The 23,171-nt window shown below is 39.5% G+C and overlaps 2 protein-coding genes across 2 annotated transcripts in view; one reads left to right on the top strand and one right to left on the bottom strand.

Annotated features, from left to right (window-relative positions):
* Msh6 (DNA mismatch repair protein Msh6) overlaps positions 1 to 13,711 on the bottom strand; it is a 196,423-nt gene extending 182,712 nt beyond the window's left edge. The window contains exons 1-2 of the mRNA XM_067143707.2: positions 13,403 to 13,711; positions 13,079 to 13,238 (exon numbers count right to left, since the gene is read on the bottom strand). Of these exons, the coding sequence (XP_066999808.2) occupies positions 13,079 to 13,238; positions 13,403 to 13,631 (389 nt within the window). The 5' untranslated portion in view covers positions 13,632 to 13,711. The remainder of the gene's footprint in view (positions 1 to 13,078; positions 13,239 to 13,402) is intronic.
* A 458-nt stretch (positions 13,712 to 14,169) lies between these two features.
* Naam (Nicotinamide amidase) overlaps positions 14,170 to 23,171 on the top strand; it is a 234,951-nt gene continuing 225,949 nt past the window's right edge. Inside the window, exons 1-2 of the mRNA XM_067143706.2 lie at positions 14,170 to 14,341; positions 22,059 to 22,188. Of these exons, the coding sequence (XP_066999807.1) occupies positions 14,211 to 14,341; positions 22,059 to 22,188 (261 nt within the window). The 5' untranslated portion in view covers positions 14,170 to 14,210. The remainder of the gene's footprint in view (positions 14,342 to 22,058; positions 22,189 to 23,171) is intronic.

Raw genomic sequence — 23,171 nt, forward strand, 5'->3', positions numbered from 1 at the left:
AGCAACCGTCGCACTCACTCGACTGTATGCGAGCTCGAAGAAAATTAGTACGTCACATTAATTTAATTTTATCTTAGTTTATTACATTTAGATAGTCTGAAAGGGTATGTAATCAAATTAAAATATGGTTGTCATATATACCGGTATATATCTATATGTTTTTTTTTAATAAAACAGTGATTAAAGAACGAGATATGAAGGCAGAAGGCGTGGTGTAATGCAGGAAGTCTTCTCATAGTGAGGGAAAGTCCCATGCAGTACAGCGTGGAGATAAGGTGTTGCATCTTGCAGCAGCTGTCAGTGTCAGTATCCATAGTGAGAGAAATGGAGCAAGAGGTAGGACCATCCCGTGTAGTGAAGCACAAAAGAGGAAAACCGCTCAGAAGCGACCATAGGCAGTGCGTTGTGAATGTTTTTAATAACCATGTGACTTTGCCGCGGTGGGGAGGCTTGCGTGTCCCAATGATGCAGATAGCCGAGCCGCAGGTGCAACCATATCGGATGGGTATCTGTTGAGAGACCAGACTAACGAATGGTTCATCGAAAGGGGGGTAGCAGCCTTTCGGTAGTTGCAAGGGCGGCAGTCTAGATGATTGACTGATACGGCCTTGTAATAATACTCAACATGGCTTAGCTGTGTTGATACTGCTACACGGCTGAAAGCAACGGGAAACTACAGCCGTAACCACCTCCCGAGGACATGCAGCTCTCTCTGTATGAATGATGTACTGATGATGGCTTCCTCCCGGGTAAAATATTCCGGAGGTAAACTAGTCCCCCATTCGGATCTCCGGGTGGGGACTACACGAGAGGGGGCGATCATCAGGAAGATGGATACTGACATTCTGCGAGTCGGAGCGTGGAATGTTAGAAGTTTGAATTGTTGTGGTAGGTTAGAGAATCTGAAAAGGGAGATGGATAGGCTAAAGTTAGATGTAGTTGGTATAAGTGAAGTACGTTGGCAGGAAGAACAGGATTTTTGGTCAGGCGACTACCAAATTATCAACACGAAATCAAACAGGGGTAATGCAGGAGTTGGTTTAATAATGAATAAGAAAATAGGGCAGCGGATAAGCTACTACGACCAGCATAGTGAAAGAATTATTGTCGCCAAGATAGACACCAAACCAATGCCCACCACAACAGTGCAGGTCTATATGCCTACTAGTTCAGCAGATGATGAAGAAATTGAAAGAATATATGAGGAGATAGAAGATTTAATACAATATGTCAAAGGTGACGAGAATCTAATTGTGATGGGAGACTGGAACGCAGTGGTAGGCCAAGGAAGAGAAGGTAACACAGTAGGAGAATTTGGATTGGGACAAAGGAACAAAAGAGGAAGTCGGCTGGTTGAATTCTGCACTGACCATAATTTAGTCCTCGCCAATACTTGGTTCAAACACCACAAACGACGGCTGTATACGTGGACGAGACCTGGAGACACTGGAAGGTATCAAATAGACTTCATTATGATTAGGCAGAGATTCAGAAACCAGGTGTTGGATTGCAAAACTTTCCCAGGAGCAGACGTGGACTCTGACCACAACTTGTTGGTCATGAAATGCCATCTGAAATTGAAGAAATTGAAGAAAGGAAAGAATGCAAAAAGATGGGATCTAGACAAGTTGAAAGAAAAGAGTGTGATGGATTGTTTCAAGGAACATGTTGCACAAGGACTAAATGAAAAGGCCGAAGGAAACACAGTAGAGGAAGAGTGGAGAGTCATGAAAAATGAAGTCAGTAGGGCTGCTGAAGAAATGTTAGGAAGGAAGAAAAGATCAACTAAGAATCAGTGGATAACTCAGGAGATACTAGACCTGATTGATGAACGACGAAAATACAAGAATGCTAGAAATGAAGAGGGCAGAAAAGAATACAGGCGATTAAAGAATGAAGTGGATAGAAAGTGCAAGGTAGCTAAGGAAGAATGGCTGAAGGAGAAGTGCAAGGATGTCGAAGGCTGTATGGCCCTGGGAAAGGTAGATGCTGCATACAGGAAAATCAAGGAAACCTTTGGAGAAAGGAAATCTAGGTGCATGAATATTAAGAGCTCAGATGGAAAGCCACTTCTAGGGAAAGAAGACAAAGCAGAAAGATGGCAGGAGCATATCCAACAGTTGTATCAAGGTAACGATGTAGATAATTTCGTTTTGGAACATGAAGAGGCTGTTGATGCTGATGAAATGGGAGACCCAATTTTGAGGTCAGAGTTTGACAGAGCTGTGAGTGACCTAAATAGGAACAAGGCACCTGGAATTGATGATATTCCCGCTGAATTACTGACTGCCTTAGGAGAAACCAGCATGGTAAGGTTATTTCATTTAGTGTGCAAGATGTATAAGACTGGAGAAGTCCCATCCGATTTTCAGCAGAATGTTGTTATAGCTATTCCCAAGAAAGCCGGTGCTGACAGGTGTGAAAACTACCGCACTATTAGTTTAGTATCTCATGCCTGCAAAATTTTAACACGTATTATTTACAGAAGAATGGAAAAACAAGTTGAAGCTGAGTTGGGGGAAGATCAATTTGGCTTCAGGAGAAATGTAGGAACACGTGAAGCAATCCTGACTTTACGTCTGATCTTAGAGGATCGAATCAAGAAGGACAAGCCCACGTACATGGCATTCGTAGATCTAGAAAAGGCATTCGATAATGTGGATTGGACCAGGCTATTTATGATTCTGAAGATGATAGGGATCAGATACCGAGAACGAAGAATTATCTACAACCTGTATAAAAATCAGTCTGCAGTGATAAGAATCGAGGGCTTTGAAAAAGAAGCAGCAATCCAGAAAGGAGTGAGGCAAGGCTGCAGTTTGTCCCCTCTCCTTTTCAATGTTTACATAGAACAGGCAGTAAAGGAAATCAAAGAGAAATTTGGAAAGGGAATCACAGTCCAAGGAGAGGAAATCAAAACCTTGAGATTTGCCGATGATATTGTTATTTTATCTGAGACTGCAGAAGATCTCGAGAAGTTGCTGAATGGTATGGATGAAGTCTTAGGTAAGGAGTACAAGATGAAAATAAATAAGTCCAAAACAAAAGTAATGGAGTGCAGTCGAACGAAGGCAGGTGATGTAGGGAATATTAGATTAGGAAACGAAGTCTTAAAGGAAGTAGATGAATATTGTTATTTGGGTAGTAAAATAACTAACGATGGCAGAAGTAAGGAGGACATAAAATGCAGACTAGCACAAGCAAGGAAGAGCTTTCTTAAGAAAAGAAATTTGCTCACTTCAAACATTGATATCGGAATTAGAAAGATGTTTTTGAAGACTTTTGTGTGGAGCGTGGCATTGTATGGAAGTGAAACATGGACGATAACTAGCTCAGAAAGAAAGAGATTAGAAGCTTTTGAAATGTGGTGTTACAGAAGAATGCTGAAGGTGAGATGGATAGATCGAATCACGAATGAAGAGATACTGAATCGAATTGGTGAGAGGAGATCGATTTGGCTAAATTTGACGAGAAGAAGAGATAGAATGATAGGACACATCTTAAGACACCCAGGACTTGTTCAGTTGGTTTTTGAAGGAAGTGTAGGTGGCAAGAACGGTAGGGGTAGACCAAGGTATGAATATGACAAACAGATTAGAGCAGATGTAGGATGCAATAGCTACGTAGAAATGAAAAGGTTAGCACAGGATAGGGTGGCATGGAGGGCTGCATCAAACCAGTCTATGGACTGATGACTCAAACAACAACAACAAGTGAACAGAATCCAGGTTTAGCCGTAAAAGAGGTAGAGAAACTAAGTGCAGAGTTGTGTGGTGTGTCGGCTAGTTTGGTTCATAACATGCGGACAGAGTTTAGAAAGACAGGGAAATTAACAACGCCGGGAAAGGAACGTAAACGACCTCAAAGAATCGAGAAGTATGACGATATTGTCAAAAGTGGTATTAGAAGGAAAATTCATGAATTTTTTTTCGGAATGAACCACCTACTTTACGCAAAGTATTAGACAGTGTAAATAAAGATAAAACTTTACCCACCTTCAGTTTAACTACATTGTACAGACTTTTAAAGGACATAAGGTTCCAGTTTGTTAAAAGAGAACGTAAACCTGTGTTAATGGATAGGAAGGATATTGTATTGTCTTTTTTGAGTTGTTTCTTTTCGATAGATGTTGTTACAGAATTATCAACAGTTCCGTCTGACATGTCCAATCGTGCTATATGCTCTATCATGATAGGAACTCTACAAGATAAAAGATATAAATTTCAATTTGAAAGCTGGCATTCTATTAGGTTACAGTCTACCAGGCAGACATTTCAAACAGCTGTCCTAAGATAAACCTTCCTACGTGTGTAATTTTGTGCTCTAGCCTACGATAGCTTTCTTATAAATAAATAAATAAATAAATAAATAAATAAATAAATAAATAAACAAACAAATAAATAAATAACGTACGCCCTAATAATCAGCAGTAGATGTCCCTTCAAACCCCTCCATTTAGTTTCACACAGCTCAAAAACTGTTCCTCGTCTATTTTAGGTCATATGCGCAGCACTGTATGTCCGAACACGAGACGTTGACGGGGCGGAGGTCGATACTACACGCTCAGCGAATCACAACTCTTTCTTTGACTAAGGCATGGACATGGCTTGTTTACATCAGGATTAAACTCTCGTGAAAAATCATATACAAGCCTTATGTGGTGCCCTCGGCTTGTCTTTGTCTCCAAGTTTCTAGCCATAGTAGGCCTTTCTCACAAACTCTGTTATATTGATTGCGCCACTGTCTCATCGGCACGAAACTTCCACATACATATCAGAATGTATCTGGATTGTTCTTGCAGCCACGTTGTGGCATGTTGATAGATGTAAGTTCAATAAAAATATTGACACAGTATGTCATTCACATATAGAACGCTTATGAAGACAAAAATCTCTTTTCACTAGCAAGCGGAATACAACTGCTGCGGACGAAGCAGAATGAGAGAATGAGGACACTCAGCCAAAACCATGCATAGCCAGCTCTACATCTCAGCGTGATAATAAGGGACTACGAGATGGCTGCAGGACGTCGAATTAATAAAATAAATTAAATTAATAAAATAATATGGAAATTAAATTAAAGCAACATTCTTCCTAATAACATAAGAAGTGCATTAGTGCATGTGATGAAATAAATGTAATATCAGATTTCTGAGAAAATGTGATGTGATGGGGAAAAATTAACATTGGATCCCGATTCAGGATGCAGAAATCATCCTAAAAAGGAATACAGGATGGTGGCAATGAAACCATCGTAGAGCAGTGTTATTAGCAGAGTCTGTAATCAATCAATCAATCAATCACCACTCATCTGGATTTAGGGCTGCAGCAGTTGTTTAACTAGTCTTTCCTTAAACGATTTCAAAGGCGTTGGAAATTTATCAAACATCTCCTTTGTCAAATTATTCCAAATCCTAATTCCCCTTCCTATAAAACAAATATTTGCCCCAGTCTGTCATGCCGAATTAGAACTTATCTTTGTATTATGATCCTTCCTATTTTTAAAAACTCCACTCAAGCTTGCTAGAAAATGAGTGTCATTCCAAGCTGTCTCTCTACCGACAGCTTGAAACATTCCACTCAGAATTTATAAATTTGATCATTCTGCTTAGACGAGCTGTTCTCCTTACTCCCATGTCTTCCCAACCAAAATCTGCAACATTTTTTCAAAACTATTCTTTTATCAGAAATCACCCAGAACAAACTGTGCTGCTTTCCTTTGGATCTTTTCCAGTTCTTGAATCAAGTAATGCTTAGTAGGGGTCTCATACACTTGAACCATACCCTAATAGGGAACATGCATGATCCGGGGTTTTAATTAAAAATATGCTAATCTGATACAAAATTGCATGCAGAATTCAAAAATGTGATCAGAATGTACAAATAATAACTCCAAACATGATAAAAATCTACGAAAATGTCACGTCACGCAAGTACGCGATCTCATTGGCCTGACGTCATCGTACAGGTTGACTGAATTAGCAGACGAAATAACACGCAGTGTGCTGTGAGAAGCAGGATACACTTCGCGTATTTCTACTTTACGTTGGTGTTTAGTATGGTTAAATTCGAGGTCTATACATTGGATAATAATCTGAGTGATATATTTTAGACTTAAAATGAATCCTGTGCAGACAGTGAGGCAGAAAACTTATAAATGGTGTAGAGTTCCGATGTGCAATAGCACATCGCATACCATCCCAAACAAATTGTTTATAAACGTTCCAAAGACGCTAAAACTAGGGAGAAATGGATTTTGGCGAGCTGGAGAAATGCTGGTGATATATCGGAAAAGTCTACAGTTAATTTTTTTGAAAATTATAACGTAAGATGAATTTGTTTGAATTTTCAAATCACTTTTCCATGTCAGCTGTTCTAGTGGTAAAACTTTAAATTTTAATGTATGATGCTTTATTTAAATGCTTCAATTACATCTTGGAATATGAAAGTAATAAACGGTGCATTAAATAATGCTGATTATTAAAGTATTCTCCAAACCTAACCTATGTTTTGGGTGATCCATGTCAAGATAATAAATCAAAGGGGTTATGAACCATTTTGACAGCTCTAATTCTACCAATATATCTTGGCATGGGACAGTTATGTATGTCTTTATTGAAGAGCTTAATTGGTAAAGAAATTCAGGCTATATCTAAATACCCTATAATGTAGCAAAGAATAGGCGTGTACATCATGAAAGGAAACGACGTGAATTTAACAAATGTATAACTCTACACAAAACCAATGCTTGTCTGTTGGAGTCTTATAAGTTAACAATGCTCAATTATAATAATTATCATAATATTAATGAAATAAATAACATAATTGCACACAGGTGAAAATAGTGATGTAGGTGTTTAAAATATAATCCAACTTAGCCTAAGTTTTAGGTTATACAAGCCAAGTCAATAAACCGAAGGGTAAAAATACCGCGCGAGTTGGCCGTGCGGTTAGGAGCGCGCAGCTGTGAGCTCGCATCCGGGAGATAGTGGGTTTTGAACCCCACTGCCGGCAGCCCTGAAGATGGTTTTCCGTGGTTTCCCATTTTCACACCAGGCAAATGTTGAGGCTGTACCTAAGGTAACGGCCGCTTTGTTCCCATTCCTAGGCCTTTCCTGTCCCTTCGTCGCCATTATGTGACGGTGTGACGTAAAGCAAACAGAAAAAAAAATTAAAGTCACAGCACCCAAAGACATTCCTGTATTGAACGACTAAAATGTCACCAGGACACTTTTCTTTCCTGATATGCTCAGCTTGTTAAAAGCCAAATGTAATTAATGTTATTGGCTTCACGCCCCGCTAGCTACTTCTACGATTTTCGGAGACGCCGATGTGCAGGAATTTAGTCCTGCAGGAGTTATTTTACGTGCCATAAAATCTACCGACACGAGGCTGACGTATTTGAGCACCTTCAACTACCACCGGACTGAACCAGGATCGAACCTGCCAAGTTGGGGTCAGAAGGCCAGCACCTCAACAGTCTGAACCACTCAGCCCGACTTGTGAAAACTAGATGAAGTCATATTTACCTTTATCATGTTTAACATTTTCCCTCCACAAAGATATTTAATTCTCTTTCATGGGCCCCGGAAGTGGGTAGGCCAGTTGTCCCAACCATAAATATATATTTTTTGGGGAATGATAGATTATAGCCCTATAGTACTATGATCTTTCCTTCTTTCCTTCTTTCTTTCTTTCTTAATCAGTTTATCCTTCAGGGTTGGTTTTCTCTCGGACTCAGCGAGGGATTTCACCTCTACCACTTCAAGGGCAGTGTCCTGGAACGTGAGACTTTGAGTATGGTGATGCAGCTGGTGAGGAGGGCCATTACCTCGCCCAGGAGGCCTCACCTGTTATGCTCAACAGGGGCCTTGTTGGAGGATGGGAGGATCGGAAGGGATAGACAAGGAAGAGGGAAGGAAACGGCCGTGGCCTTAGGTGCCTGGAGGAGAAGTAGGAAAATACGAAAAACCACTTCGAGGATGGCTGAGGTGGGATTCGAAACCCTTCTACTCAGTTGACCTCCCGAGGCTGAGTAGACCCCGTTCCAGCCCTCGTACTATTTGTTTTCAACTTTCATGGCAGAGCCGGGAATCGAAACCGGGCCTCCGGGAATGGCACACATTAACCACTACACCACAGAAGCGGACTAGTACTATAATGCTACCTATATGTTTATGTTAGTGCTGAAATCCGATTTCTTACTTTACTAATGCTGAAAGCCCGAAAATGTAATGTTATTCTTTAATAGGGGAATCAGTCTAGAAGGAAATGTTGAAAGTGATGTGATATCTATCCAGGTTCAGTTGTTATCCTAATACTATGGGTTACAGTACATTGCACGTATATAAAAGATGCCACTTACAAACTTGCTTTTTATCCGCGAAATTCTGCGGCCACAAAAGTCACTATTTTTCACATGATAGATAGATAGATAGATAGATAGATGATAGATTGTCTGATTGTGCTGTTTTGAACCTTTCTTCTGTCATTCTGAAGTTATTCGCGATCATGAATAATAAACAATCGGCTTTAGCAACGGCTGATGCACAACGGCTGGTAGAGCTCCATGCGATACGGGATCGTGACGTCACAGCGCGCCGCTTACGTCAGAGGCCGTTTCACTCGCCTTGCGGAAAGGCACTATTAAATATTTTTTTAATGGTAGAAAACAAGGCAACATACCACAATGTAATACGTTTACGTACTATTTCATTGGTGTACTTTTCAAAAAAAATATTTTTGAAAATGATGCATGTTCCCAATTGGTGTTGTTACCAGTGACTTATGCACCAACTCATTCACATGCTTACTAAAACCATTAAATAACCTCATACCCATATGAGAAGATCTGCGATCTTTCTTTGCAATCCCATCAACGTGATTATCCCAATGAAGATACAGTATTAGAAATATTATGCCACCTTATCTGCAAGGAAAAGTTGCTCTGATTCAAATACAACACGACAACATCCCTGACCTCAACAGAGCCAGCTAAATTCCAAACATCCATCAATCATATACATCCAAATTGTAACAAAGAGCCAATTTGATGCTAATACCCAGTGGAAAGCAGAATGGAGTTTGAACATCAGCTCTCAGCTTTGGTCCTATTTACACAGAAACAGCTCTGCACCTGATTTTCTTCTACCAAGGGTAACTCTTGACTGTTCTTAACAGAATTTGAACCCATCATGAAATCTGTGTTGAATCCTCTTATAAGTGGGGCAAAATCCCATCTCCTCAGTGTGACTGACACTCCCAAATAGACTACTGAACATATTGTGTCCAAATGTTAACATAAGGGCATATAGAGTGACTTGTCTTAGCGAAACCTGGAGCAGTGCATTAGATCACAGGGTGTATTTCTAGAAGACGAGGAAGAGATCATATGCTGCCTAAACATGTAAAAAACTTCCAACTGTCTCCTTTATGCAGATGATTTCAAAATATTCAGACTGGTTACCTCAATACAAGACTGCTTCTTACTGCAAAAAGACCTTGATGAGTGGAGCCATACGAACAAACTTAACGTCTCGAAATGTGTAACAATGTCATTCACCTGGAAAAAGAATAAAACTACTGTATCTTTTCTATCCGAGATGGGTCCAAACGCCCTGCAGGAAGTTAACCAAGTCAGTGACCTTGGCATCCGGCTTAATAACAAGGGTCTTACTTTCGCAGCTCATGTAAAACAGGAGAGGCCTACCGGGTATTGGGATTTATCATACCGAACACTAAACTGTTCACAAAGACAAATTTCATCATAGTACTCTATAATGCCTTTGTACGGACAGAACTGGAACATGTTAGCGTTGTTTGGAATCCAAGGTTCAATAAATATATTAAGTTAACTGAAAGAGTGCAAAAATGTTTTGTAACAATCCTACATCACCAAACACATGGCTTGTACCCATTTATGGTGCCGACAACCACCCAGAACCATTCACCATTCTATCAGTTATGTAACAACTATAATGAAGGTGTTAGCATAAACAATAACTTGGAGTTTGATATATCAATATCCAAATTCATAAAACATTTTGCAGCTAAACTGCCACAACACTATAACATCACACTGAATACTGTAAAAAAGTTGCTATTTGGCACCAACACAGATAGGTCTTATGGTGACGATGGGATAAGAAAGGCCTAGGAATGGGAAGGAAGTGGCCGTGGCCTTAATTAAGGTAGGTACAGCCCCAGCATTTGCCTGATGTGAAAATCAGAGACCATGGAAAACCATCTTCAGGGCTGCTGACAGTGGGGTTCGAGCCCACTATCTCCCAAATGCAAGCTCAAGGCTGCGCACCCCTAACCACACGGCCAGTATTGTGATTATTAATATTTAGACACAGATCTGTGCATGTGAATTTTAAATCAACAATGCTCTGCATAAAGTGCTGCAATTAGTAAGTGGAGGTGTGAAAGTGAATCTTGAATTAACTCAGGACATTAACACGTGTTATCATCACCATAATTTAGAATTGCACATATCTTAAATAGTGTAATGTTTTAAAATCAATTTAACGTATTGCTATGTTGATATTAATTTATCATCCTATGTTGATTTGCCAAATAAAGGCTTAAACTTTGTTTAGGATTATTTATAGTTCTACAGCTGATAGCAATAACTGTGTTGAATTCTGGAAGTGATGCCATATTGTACGAATTTCAGCCAAAGGCAGTGGCAACTGATGCGGGCGGTATGGATTGTTGCACGATTTATGATATGTAACATATTTCTGAGGTTGGAAATGAACACATTACTACAGTGCAGCCAATAAAATGTATACACTGTTTGTTCATTAGTAACTTTGCTATAAATTGAGATACAAACCTGAAATTTGGTGAAGATATAGCTTAATGTTCAACTTACTAAAACCACCCAAGACTTCTATGTGGCCACATTCAGCAACCAAACACAGATGATACCACCTAACAGTGCCACGAACATCATTCTGTAATGTGTCCAGTGGAATTGCTGCACATGGTAATTCAATGTTTTGGCGTAGTGCAGCTAGTGTATGTGGCTTCGCCCACACAACATTCTTTAGGGGTCCCTCAGAAGTAGAAGTCTAGAGGTGATAGCTCTGGAGACCGTGCTAGAAATTTGACAGCGCCTCTTCAGCCTATCCATTGCTCAGGGAAAGTTTCTTCAAGGTATTCTCTATTGTCTCAATGGTAGTGAGCTGGGAGACCATCTTGTTGAAGGTAGTTTTACCATACAGCTCCCGGATTGCATGTAAAATTGATGTCTGCAGTTTATTGAGATAAACCGCAATGGTAACTGTTCCTCCAAAGAAGAATGGCCCAATCAACCCCTGAGAAGATAACCCACACCACACATTAAGCACTGGTAAATTGACATGTCAGTGGCTGTGTTCAAAATTGCTTCCTCCATAGTCACTGTACCACAGAAATGTTTTCAACCTTGGTACACTTCAAAATTACCTTCCTTTCTTTCTTTGAATGATATAACCCTGCATCTACCATTTTGTGTATCTGTTCATGTCACCTATAAAGAAACTGAACAAAAAATACCAATCCAAGACCACCTAAATCCAAGGCATTAAGCTACCATTTCACCAAATTTCTGACTTTTATGTCAACTTATTACAAAACTAGCAAATGTACCCATGCTTCGCTACGGTATTCTATACTGTATAGGGATTTCTTCGTAAATTACTGTAAAGGCAGTGAGTAAGATTACATTAAATTGCATGTGTCTTATCACTATCCTAGAAACAAAACAGGGAGGACACCATATGTTGTTTCCAATGTAAGGTAGGCATTGGGGAAGGTATGCTGATAATGGCAGGCCACATTTCCAACGGTCAATCACAATCGAGTTCTGGAGTATCTACTATAACGGCAGGCTCACTTGACAACTGCCATTCACAGTAGAGATTTCATTACAAAGAGAGGCCCCTTTTCCTAATGTCAGACACAATCAAGCTGGAGAGATTGGATTATAATTGAGAAATGCAGCAGTATCTAACGTACCAACAATCGAGACACGACAATAAGTCATAGGACCAAAGTTGTAGATCTCTCCAAATTCAACAGCGATTGTGCTGTCCATTTTGTAACATGACTTACCATTTAGGCATCAACTACCCCAAAATGAAGGTCTGCACCATCATTAAAATGCATCCATATTTTGATATTTTCCAGGGCCAAAAGTTATACATTTGAAGATTTTAGAATTTTTCCTCAAAGAATGAGTGTCCAAGTTTCCGGGTTCAGCACTCGTATATATAATTAAGAAAGAAAGTAATACAGTTAAGGAAGTTGAAATGAATAGAAAATTGGATTATAACTGAGGACAGCTGGATAGGACAAATATGTAAATATGGATGTATTGGAAAATAAAATGTCCCTCAATAAATTCTGATGGTATGAGTTATGGATACAAGAAGGCAGTAACAGGAGAAATTTAGGCACAGGGATCCTTAGGTAAACAGGTTAGAAGACGACTTATGGTATTATTACTTACAGATAACCTATAGTATAAGAGAAAATGGAAGAAAACACATTTTACACATTTATATAATCACAGTTTTAAATTTTATATAAAAGTTAGATTACGTCTTAGGGAGAGTTGTTAGGTCCCCGTAAAGCAGGAACTCTCCTCTCTGATCCTTCAAGTATAGTTTCATATCATCTTTATGTTTTGTCACCTGCCTACCTAACCTAAGCACATCTATGCTATACTAGAGGCCTGTATGCCACTTTACAGTTCTATCCTGGGAGTTTTCACCCCCCAGACCCTTTTTACTCATCACATTAACAAATGGTCTGGTCAATGTTTCTTGCCTGCCCACTAGGTGAATTCAACGTTTGTAAATTCTCGGACACTGCTGTCCAATTTTTTCTGCTGTGCAGGTAAATGCAACAATGTATGCTGACTGAATCAGAGCCATACCATGTTGGATTTCTACACTATCATTCGGGTACCCGAAATCGAATCTTCATGCAGTGAAAGTGCTGTATCTAATTACCTTTCAACAGCAAAGGGCAAAAGGCTTTGCAGTGCTATATAGGATAAAAGTTAAGATAAAAGTAAATTCACTCACGGTTTCTTGATCCATGCTCTAGTAGGAGGGTCATCAAAAAATTGAACATGAATTTCATTTCCTCTAATGTACGTCTGCTGCTTAGGGTGATTGCAAATCAAGCTAGGCCACCACGGATATCCTTCCAATTTTGACCAAACAACATCATACAAGTTGACACCTAGGGAGAATCAATCATAACATTCTGTACTTAATAATATATTTGCAGAAGTAAATGGTTTGCTGATCACTGCAGATGGGATTTTTTTTTTTAATGACATAGTTATGAGTCATTGCAAAAATGATTTTCGAATGGTGAACATAAACAGAATAAATCTTACTTACTGGGAGATGTACTTTTCCGTTTAGGCGTAAAAGTAGCCACGGATCTAACAGGTGTCGATCCGGCACTGGTTTTCTTTTTCTTTGGTGCTGGAGATTCTGATGGCCGTTTTTTTACGCCTTGTTTTTCTTCATTATTTGGTATGGTAGACAAGCGATTCTCTTCATTACTAATACTTTTTCTCGGGGTTGGAGAACCAAAATAGTTCCACAGCGTGTTCTTCTGAGACATAGTGCTACTGTATGCTAGGTTGAAATAAATAATTACCAATAATTACAACCCACACTTAACGATTCCGCATGCACCACCTGTACGCCACCCGATACCTAAACAATCATGCCGAAATGACAGTTTTGGCGGGAACAGGCTAGCCAACATCTTGAATATCTTGATCATGAAAGTAGGCTATGCTGTTATTCTTTTGTTTTATTCTATTTCTATTCCTGTTGGTTTATGCAAATGTCCTGCGCTTTATGTCTGACAAATGAAGAAGGGAATTTACCTATTTCCATCTTCTTGCCATTCTTATCAGCATTTCCTTCTGAATTGCAGATACGGCAGTTTACACAAGCTTAATCTGGAACGGAAACAGCTGTAATTTGAGAGATGCAGCTTCGACAGTTCTTTTACAGTACAATAAAATCATAGCACCTTGGTTCTCCGCTATCAAAATATATTTTGTAAATAGTTATATGCTCCGACGCTTGGTGCGCTTAATTACGATTACGTAATTCTGCAGATATCTATAAAAAGTCCCGGCTTCGCGGAGTGGCGCAGTGTTTGCGGCTTGCGGGCAGAAAACTTTTTAAAATGTCTAATGAGGTGAGCAAGAGTGAGAAGGAGAATACAGGCGAAGACGATACTGACTGCTGGTGTAATCAATACGATCTGGAATCGGCAGCCGCCATGGACGCGTGTTTTACCGCGTTCGACAAAAATGGGTGAGTAAACACTTCCTCCTTCGCAGTTGTCAATATCACGATGACATGTTAGTTTAATATTGAATAAGTAGTTATGGAAGTATAGCTTGTTGCGAAATTAATTTTGCCTTTGTACATTTCGAATAGAAGAAAAACACTTGTTTAACATATTGTTTTATAGATACCTAACTTTTCGAACATAAGCATTTTCTTGCGATAATCGTGCTTAATGACCTGATCGAAAATTCTCTTTAAACGAATTGTTACAAATTTTATTGTTTCCTGTTGACGAGTTTGGAAGCTGTTATATTCGGTTGCCAAGGTGACGGAGAAGTTCCGTAGGCTACCGTAGTCGGTGTCTGATCTTTGTAAGCGTATGATGTTTCTGTTAGATTTGTATTCTCTTTCAATTTCTTCCAGCACCCTACGATAGTTGTCATTATTAATGAACAGCGATAGACACCTATTAAAAACAAAACAAAATCGGCTTTTTTCTTATAAAATAATCAGCGACAGCCTAATCATTTTATCGAAGATTTGCAAGCCAGAGCTATCTTACTACGATAGTCAGATATTGTTTTTTGCCTCTCCACTAGCCAATAGCAATACTTTTAAGTAGGCCTACTAGCCATTTCCAATGTCGCTTAACTTCTGAGATCTGACGGACCCGTTGTTTCTGCCGGATACGACTTTCGTCTTACGGGCCTTTCACTATAGTCCCAAATCTACACAAACCGGTGCTGAATGTTCTGTGATATTACCGCTAGTTTCTTGTCAAATTGTCTGGGATTTTAAATTCCAGTCTGGATTATTGAAAGCATCTCGTTGCTAATTTCGTGTTAGCATAGTGAACATTCGTGCGCTGTTATTATATTATTATAGTGAACAGTTTCTATCAGTACACAAAACAAACGACACTATTCTAATAAATAACAATAATACCCGGTACCTAGTTAATGTTATTGCCCGAAGTTGGAAAAATCTTCAAGAAACAGGCATCACAGATGACATTGTATTAGATAGATCTAAGTCCAGAAAATTAGTCGCCAGTCACCGCTTTACACGCCAGCTAACCATTATTACCAACAAAACCTGATCAAAAGATTGCAAGAAAAGCCACAGCGAGAAGATGAAGAAATTTTGGAAGAAGAAAAAGGCAAGAACATCAGCTAAATAAGTTCAATCGCGCTCCTTAATCGGGAATAATGAAGAAATAAGATGGTAATGTTATTCGTTTTACGACCTACGTTTACGGTTTTTGGAGACGCCGAAGCGCCGGAGTTTAGTCCCGCAGGAGTTCTTTTACGTGCTAGTAAACCTACCGACACGAGGTTGTATTTGACCACTTCTCGCACAATTCGGCAATGTTTGTTGGTGGGTCATCCGTCTTTGAAACTGATGGCTTTTAATGCCAGGAGTGTCCCATGACATGTTTGGTTCGCCTGGTTCAGGTCTTTCCATATAACACCCATGGGCGACGTGCCCGTCTGGATGGCGATTATGAGGTAGGCATAGGGTGAAACACGGTGCCGACACATAGGCTACTCCTGTCGAATAACACCAGGAGTCTGCTCAAAACTTGATGTTCTCATCCGACGGACTAATAACCATCAACAGAGCCATATGTCCCCACTCCATATGTACACTGCAGATTATCTTTGCTGCAGAGAAGTTTGGAATTGCATCCAGGCATTTGGCACGCAATCTAGTGAAGAATGATTCCTTATGACAGAATTTATCAACGACAGCTTACATTGTTCTGCTATTGGGTCCCTCCTTATTAAATCGCTCCCCGTACTGTTCTTTAACGTGAAGCAAACACGGACCATCTTGGCGCCACCCTCCGTATGATCGGAAATAAACTTTTACGATAAACGCCTTCTCGTCTGTCGTGAAGACCACAATCGCAGAAATAAACACAGCATTCAATTCATAGTACATCAAGCTATTATTGAAGTTACTGGTTTTTACGGCCCACTAACTACTTTTGTGGCTTTTGGAGACGCCGATGCGGTGGACTTTCGTCCCGGAGGAATTTCATTTTCGTGCCAGTAAATCCGCCAACACGAGACTGACGAACTTGAGTATTTTCAGATACCATCGGACTGAACCGGGATCGAACCGCTCAGCTTCAGTTCAGTCCTACATACAATCACTTTATCATTTTGCTGATTAGAGCCACAACACATTTAACACAGGATCGTTAACCGCGTTTTAATATATTTACAGGTTCCACATTGAACCAGGAAACATTGGTTTCACTAACATCACAAGAAACTACTTTAATGTTTCCACCTCATAGGCCTAAGACATAGAAGATTTTATGCAGAAAATTCCACATGACCAAGCTTCACGTTTTTCGAATGGTTCAGCAGTATACAAGTTGTAGTGAAATGGAACACAACATTTTATCTATCGCTCAACAAATTTAAGGACTCCACAACTGCTTGATCATAAGAATATTATTTAACCAATGAACTTTTATCATACGACTGACTAGCAAGTCTTTTACTTGTCATAATAGTTTTTAATGAGTTAAGGTTTTAATTATAGATTTAACTGGATTTCATGCCAAACATTTTAAGACATGTCATGAAAAAGCTGAAGATGACGCAAGTCCGCGTCGAAACTACCTAGTCCTGTGAAAATGTAATATGTTGTAATTGAATAACAGCATTAAAATTGTATTGAATAGGTGGAAATATCAAGTTTTTTAATTGTAATTCTTGGTTCAATACGGAAAAATGAAATTTCTTACGTTAACTTCAGTTCAGAAGTTCTTCAAAGAGTTGCAAAACCCGGAATCGAACCAGGAACTATTGCATATCCAGTTTAAGCCCTGGAATATTTAAATTTGAAATGGTTTGGTCCATAGCTTATGATCCTAAGATTCTTGGCGTTTGTTTCTCTTTCATTCTTCCAAGAACAAGAATGACCTATTTCACTATACTCCATGCGGACGTTTTTTGTCACATTCGACATAACCTTGAATGTTTCCACCTTCGCATTCGATTGCATAAGAGTTCTACTTCCGGCATTATCTATGAAGTAACTTGTTATAATAGTCTAGTCTTGAAACAGCAGTACCGGGCGAGTTGACTGCGCGGTTAGGAGCGCGCGGCTGTGAGCTTGCATCCGGGAGATAGTGGGTTCAAACCCTACTGTCGGCAGCCCTGAAGATGGTTTTCCATGGTTTCCCATTTTCACACCAGGCTGTACCTTAATGAAGGCCACGGTCACTTCGTTCCCACTCCTAGCCTTTTCCTATTCTTTCGTCGCCATAAGACCTCTCTGTGTCGGTGCGACGTAAAGCAGATTGTAAAGTAGAAAAGAAAAGGAAACAGCAGTAGGTGTGGAGCGTCATTGTGCTACTACATCCCTCAGTAGCCTTGGCCTACCAAGTGATTACTGCTCAGTCCGAATACCTGCAGATTACGAGGTGTCGCCTGGTCAGCGTGTCGAATCCTCCCCATCATTATTCTCGGCTCTCTAGACGGGGGCGACTATCTCACTGTGCGATAGCTTCTCAACTCCGCGGTAAGTTACGACATTGGACCCTTCACAATGACGACCAGTGGATATGTCTTAGAGCTGGGGGGCATCCGAAAATTTGTGTGACAAAATAGTGTGATGTGATGTTACCTGGCAACAGTACCTTGAGAGCTGCACAGGCTATGGATCTGAATATCATGGCCATCCATCAGTACTTTATATCACAACTTGCACAGTTGCTAGGTAACGTTGCATCACACATTTTACTGAAAGACATATTTAGGGTCATTTGATATTCACAGAGAGAATATTTTATAATTTTCTTTTTTATCACAAAGTGTGCAAGAAGTTTTTCCATCGCTTAAATGAATGACCACTTTTCAGGTATAATTAAGAGTTGTTTTCTCCCTGACATTTTTTAGCATATCTTTATTGGTCATGGCACAAACTTTAAAGCACTCAATACTATTATATGACAGTTCACAGAAAATACAGTAGTTAGATTGCCTGCTCTCCTGACGAACCCCATAGTTGTAAAAAAAAAAAAAAAAAAAATTGTTAGTGGATTTGTTAGAAAGTTTCTTTTTCCCTACACTGTTTGGTTGTTCGGTAGTGATATCAAATGTAGAGACAGCAAGAAAGATATGTTGTTCATTCTGTACCTAAAAGTGCGTACACACTTGCGAGCATATTGTGAGCTGAGCAACTCATGAACAGCTTGAGCCATTCGCTCGCGAGTAGAATAAGTTTGTGTCTTGTTTCCATCAAAAGATGTCTTCTGAGCAAGAAACTTGGTAGCCTAAGCAAAAGAAACGCCGTTGGTATTGTTGCACCTGAGCTGTGGGCCTACAAGAAATCGAGCGAGTCCAAATAAATGTTGGACATGAAATTCCAGAGCGTTAATGGTCAATATCAAAATTTTATCAGGATATCATCTGCTGATTTTGATAATTTACTGAGCGGAATAGGTCACACAATTTCAAGACAGGAAACATACCTTTGTTTCCCGGTTTCTCCTCAAGATAGGTTTGTACTTCTTATTTTCCTTAACTTTTTAACCAATTTTTAAATTATTTTTTAGCTTGTATGTTTTTTAACCACGTTCAATATTTTGCACATAAACTGGAAAATAGTTTCTCCTTATAGTACTTATTTATGGTTATCTTTTTTCTTTTGCTCCTTTCCCTCTGGTGTGACTCCAACAAGGAAATCATCATCTTTCATATTATTTTTAAAGTTATCCCCATTTTTCGGGCCCCATAAAACAGAATGTGTGTGATAAGCATCCATTAGCGTAAGCACATCTTCATCCGACCGGGTTGCCTTGTTTGCTGATGCTCACCTGTCACATATACACTTGTGAGCACGTTCCTTTGCTGTCCACACTGAGCATGAGCATTCCTTTGTGCTCACATAGAAAACCGACTCCAGTCGGCTCAACGAATGCTCGCATTATGCACAGAACCCTGTCTACACTTGCGAACATGGTAGTGTGAGCGGGTCGTGAGCCTCGTTAACCTCCATTCACGCAGCTTTTATCTCGTCTGAGACATCGTTCTGTTGCCGTACTCTGAGAAATCCCTCTGGCATACACGACAGTCGCGAGCAAGCGGCTGCGTGGTTTGGGTCACGTAGCTATCAACTTGCATTCGGGGGATAGTGGCCTCGAACCTCACTGTCAGCAGCCCTTAAGGTGGTTTTCTGTGGTTTTCCACTTTCACACCAGGCAAATGCTGGTGCTGTACCTTAATTAAGGCCACGACCGCTTCCTTCCCACTCCTAGTCATTTCCTGTCCCATCGTTGCCATAAGACCTACCTGTGTTGGTGTGCCGTAACACAAATTGTAATTGTGAAATAATAATAATAATAATAATAATAATAATAATAATAATAATAATAATAAATATAAAAGAGAACACAGTGTTATTGTGCATTTTCCAGTCACGACGGCTAATGTCTGTAGAAACCTCAAGTGACACTCAAGTTTGTCGGATATATCAACCGAACAAAACTAAGTAGATTTTGAATTCTTGACAATTATTGCCTGAAAGCTCAGGAATACAAACTCCAGCTTAAAGATCTTCTCCCTTAAATCTCTCCTTCAAAGCATTAATTGCAGCAGTATGGTTATCAGTATCCTTTAAAACTCATTGCTGCCCAAAAAAAAAAAAAAATAAATAAATAAATAAATAAATAAATAAATTAATCCTCTACTTGTGATATTGTAGTTTTGGGATGTATATTGTGAGCTTACATCACAAAGACTGTTGATGGATTATTCTGATTGACAGCGATTCAAGGATATGTGCATTGCAAGTTTCAAGTTGTTTGCCACTCTTGGCAGCCTAAATGTGAACAGTAGCAGCAATTGAGAATTAGAAGTGGAGTGGAAAAAAAATGTAGACAACAAAAAGTATTCGGGTTTGTGGGATATGGGGATAAATACATCAAAACTGAAAGAAGAAGAAAAGCCACACTATGGTAAGTCTTTTGATGCTCTCTGAGCGAATTTCGACAGAGAGGTAAAGGTAGGTAATAAATGTCAAAAACATATCAGATGTAAGGCTTTTCAGGCGTTTGCTCTATTAACCAGCGTTTCGTCTTAGGTCTGACACTAGACTCATCAGAGTGGGATGTGTCAGACCCTACCCACTGACGCTGGGGTGTATGCAGGTGAACTTATCAGAAGCCCTTATAAGAGGCACAGTCCGATAACTGCATACAGGAGATAAATCTCCACAATGGAATTATTGCCCGCCTAGCAATTCCGAATGGAAAATTCTAATTCTAATTCCCATGATGTTTCACCAGGCCTTACGTGAAGTGCATTCTTCAAATTGGAAGAAAACTGAGAACTTGTGATGGGTGTTTAACATCCAAATCTTTACTTGTCTTGCACTGAATTTCAACAACACATGCTTACTTCATAAAATTTTATCTGTGATTCATGTCTTGCCTTAAATTTTATTGATTTTGACTGATGATGGTCTCTAGCAAGACTGAAACTAGTTTTGTCAAATATATTTAAATTTTTTAAAGGTAAATAAATAGTATTGAATAGATGGAAACCTTCAACTTTTGTTTTACATTATATAGAGAAGTAAACATTCAGTTTACCAACTTGAGTGCGGTAATAATAGTATTTTAAGATTGTGATTCAATGTTATACAATTAATCTTTCACCAAAGGAACAATATTACACGTGTATTACAATTAAATAGAAGTACAGTGTGATTATACAATTATACACTAAAGAGATTGCCAGACTAACAAATGCACACAGCATGTGGATGAATCATACCTCAGTGTCCATGTTACCCTTCCTCACAGCACACGTAAAGTCTCCACTACTTTCTGTGGCACTATACAAATCGCCGCGTCAAACATATTTCTGCTAATAATTTTGTTAATAATTAAAGAAAATAAAGGAAAGAATTAACTTATAAGACAACAGGACTTGTACAAATTGCTTTTAAAAAATTCTAGTTTTCAGCCGGCTAAAATAGAATAAAAATGTAATGTTTTCTCCATAAAGTGTGGGGGTGACAACTGTTTCCTCCTCCCCCCCCCCCCCCTCACCGCCCCCCTAATCGCCGCTACTGAATGTGAAGTACAAACAGTGAAGCTCAGCCTAGGATCATTATCACCATCGTCCATTTCCCTCATCCATCTCATGCCGGGTTGGCATATTTGTGGCACTTTTCCATCTTCCTCCATCCAACCAACATTGTTTTCCTTAACTGTGTTCCAGTCCAGGGTTCTTCTAAACTATACTACAGGAACATTCTTTTGTCCTTTGAGGCAATTGCTGCTTGCCCGGTCGCCTGTCTCCCGTCAATCACTTCGCCATAATGCAGCCAACACTCACCCGGCACCGAGTCGTAGAATCATAACTATTAGAAACAAAGAGGTGACAACACACTCCCCTGTGTTAGACCAATTTCATTTCTAGACCATTCCATCTTTCCAACCAGAGTCTGTACGTTGCCGATGCAATTGCTGTATAGTACATTGCTAGTACTTTAAAAAGAACAAATTTTATTTGTAGTTTGTGTACCCAGTCTCTTGTTGATCATGGTTTCCCAAACCTTCTCTTTGGGAGCACTATCGTATGCCTTTATTAGATCTATGAATGTCGTGACCAGATCCTTCCCAAACTCAATAGTAATAATTACGCTGAATAAATAGCGGTGTGTTATTTTTAAGGATTTTTCATAATGACCTGATTGTCATATCGTGTTACAGTGATGGCTACTTGGATGAAGCAGAATTTAAATGTGTGTGCCGTGCTCTCTTCCGAAATGATAGAGGGAAAATATACAACTTGGAGCCTAAACAACTCCATGAGATGTTTTCAGTATTTGATGCTAATAAGGTAAGACACTCCTTCCTGATGATGGCCAGTTGCTTCAATTATTTTATTGTTTATAACAGTGTTCATTTTCGTTTGCTGTATAAACACTACATAAAATATTTCTTTCGGGTCAGTGTTCTTTAGGCCGTGTAACATATCCTGAAAGTTTGAAGCAGATCTATTGAGTAGAACCTGTATTTTATGAGATAAAAATTGATTTTCAGGAAACGGGAGTTAGTTTTGCTTACCTTTCTAATACATTCCAACTGCATAAGAGGGATTATTTTCACGTTGTAAAAATTCCTCCTCCAGTTTTCTTTTTACACTCCAGTGTTGTGTGGCCTGCTTTCCTAGGTTTTTTATTGCCTTATCAGTAGCTCAGAGATGCTCCTTGTCTAACTTACTGCACCATGTTCATACCAACTTTGATACCCATACTGTTCAACACTTCACTTCAGTGTCTGGTCTCTGCTGTATGGGGCAATAATTTATCTTATTCAATCACCTATTTACACTTCTTTCTTCAGGTTCCTTGCACTCTAGTAAAATACATTTTCCTCTTCTATCCTTTTACTAATTTCCGTGTCCAATCTTGCATCAGTCTGCTTCCAAAGTTCATGGAACTCTACAATTTCAAGATCTTATGCCGCAATTTTTAGAGCACCATACTCGTCTCTTTCCCTTCTACTCTGCACCATTGGTTTGCTTTTCTCCATTCTTATTTTCATTCTGTAGTTACCAGTACGCTTGCTCAGTATGTCCAGTTGACCTTGTACTTCTTCTCCCCACACCGCAAACATCACTTTCATTTCCCTGTCCCCATATTTTTCCTGTGTCTCCTTCACGATTTCATCCATTACACTTAAGTACATCAATGGTGACTTACACTTCCATCTCTTGGTCCAGTGCAGACTAATATTTATGCACGGGCCACATGGGCCCAGATTTAGGGCGGCAGATTCTCTGGGGTGACAAGATGTGTAAACAAATTTACATACGTTTGA

This window comes from Anabrus simplex, chromosome 3, assembly GCF_040414725.1.
Source record: "Anabrus simplex isolate iqAnaSimp1 chromosome 3, ASM4041472v1, whole genome shotgun sequence".
Lineage (NCBI taxonomy): Eukaryota > Metazoa > Arthropoda > Insecta > Orthoptera > Tettigoniidae > Anabrus > Anabrus simplex.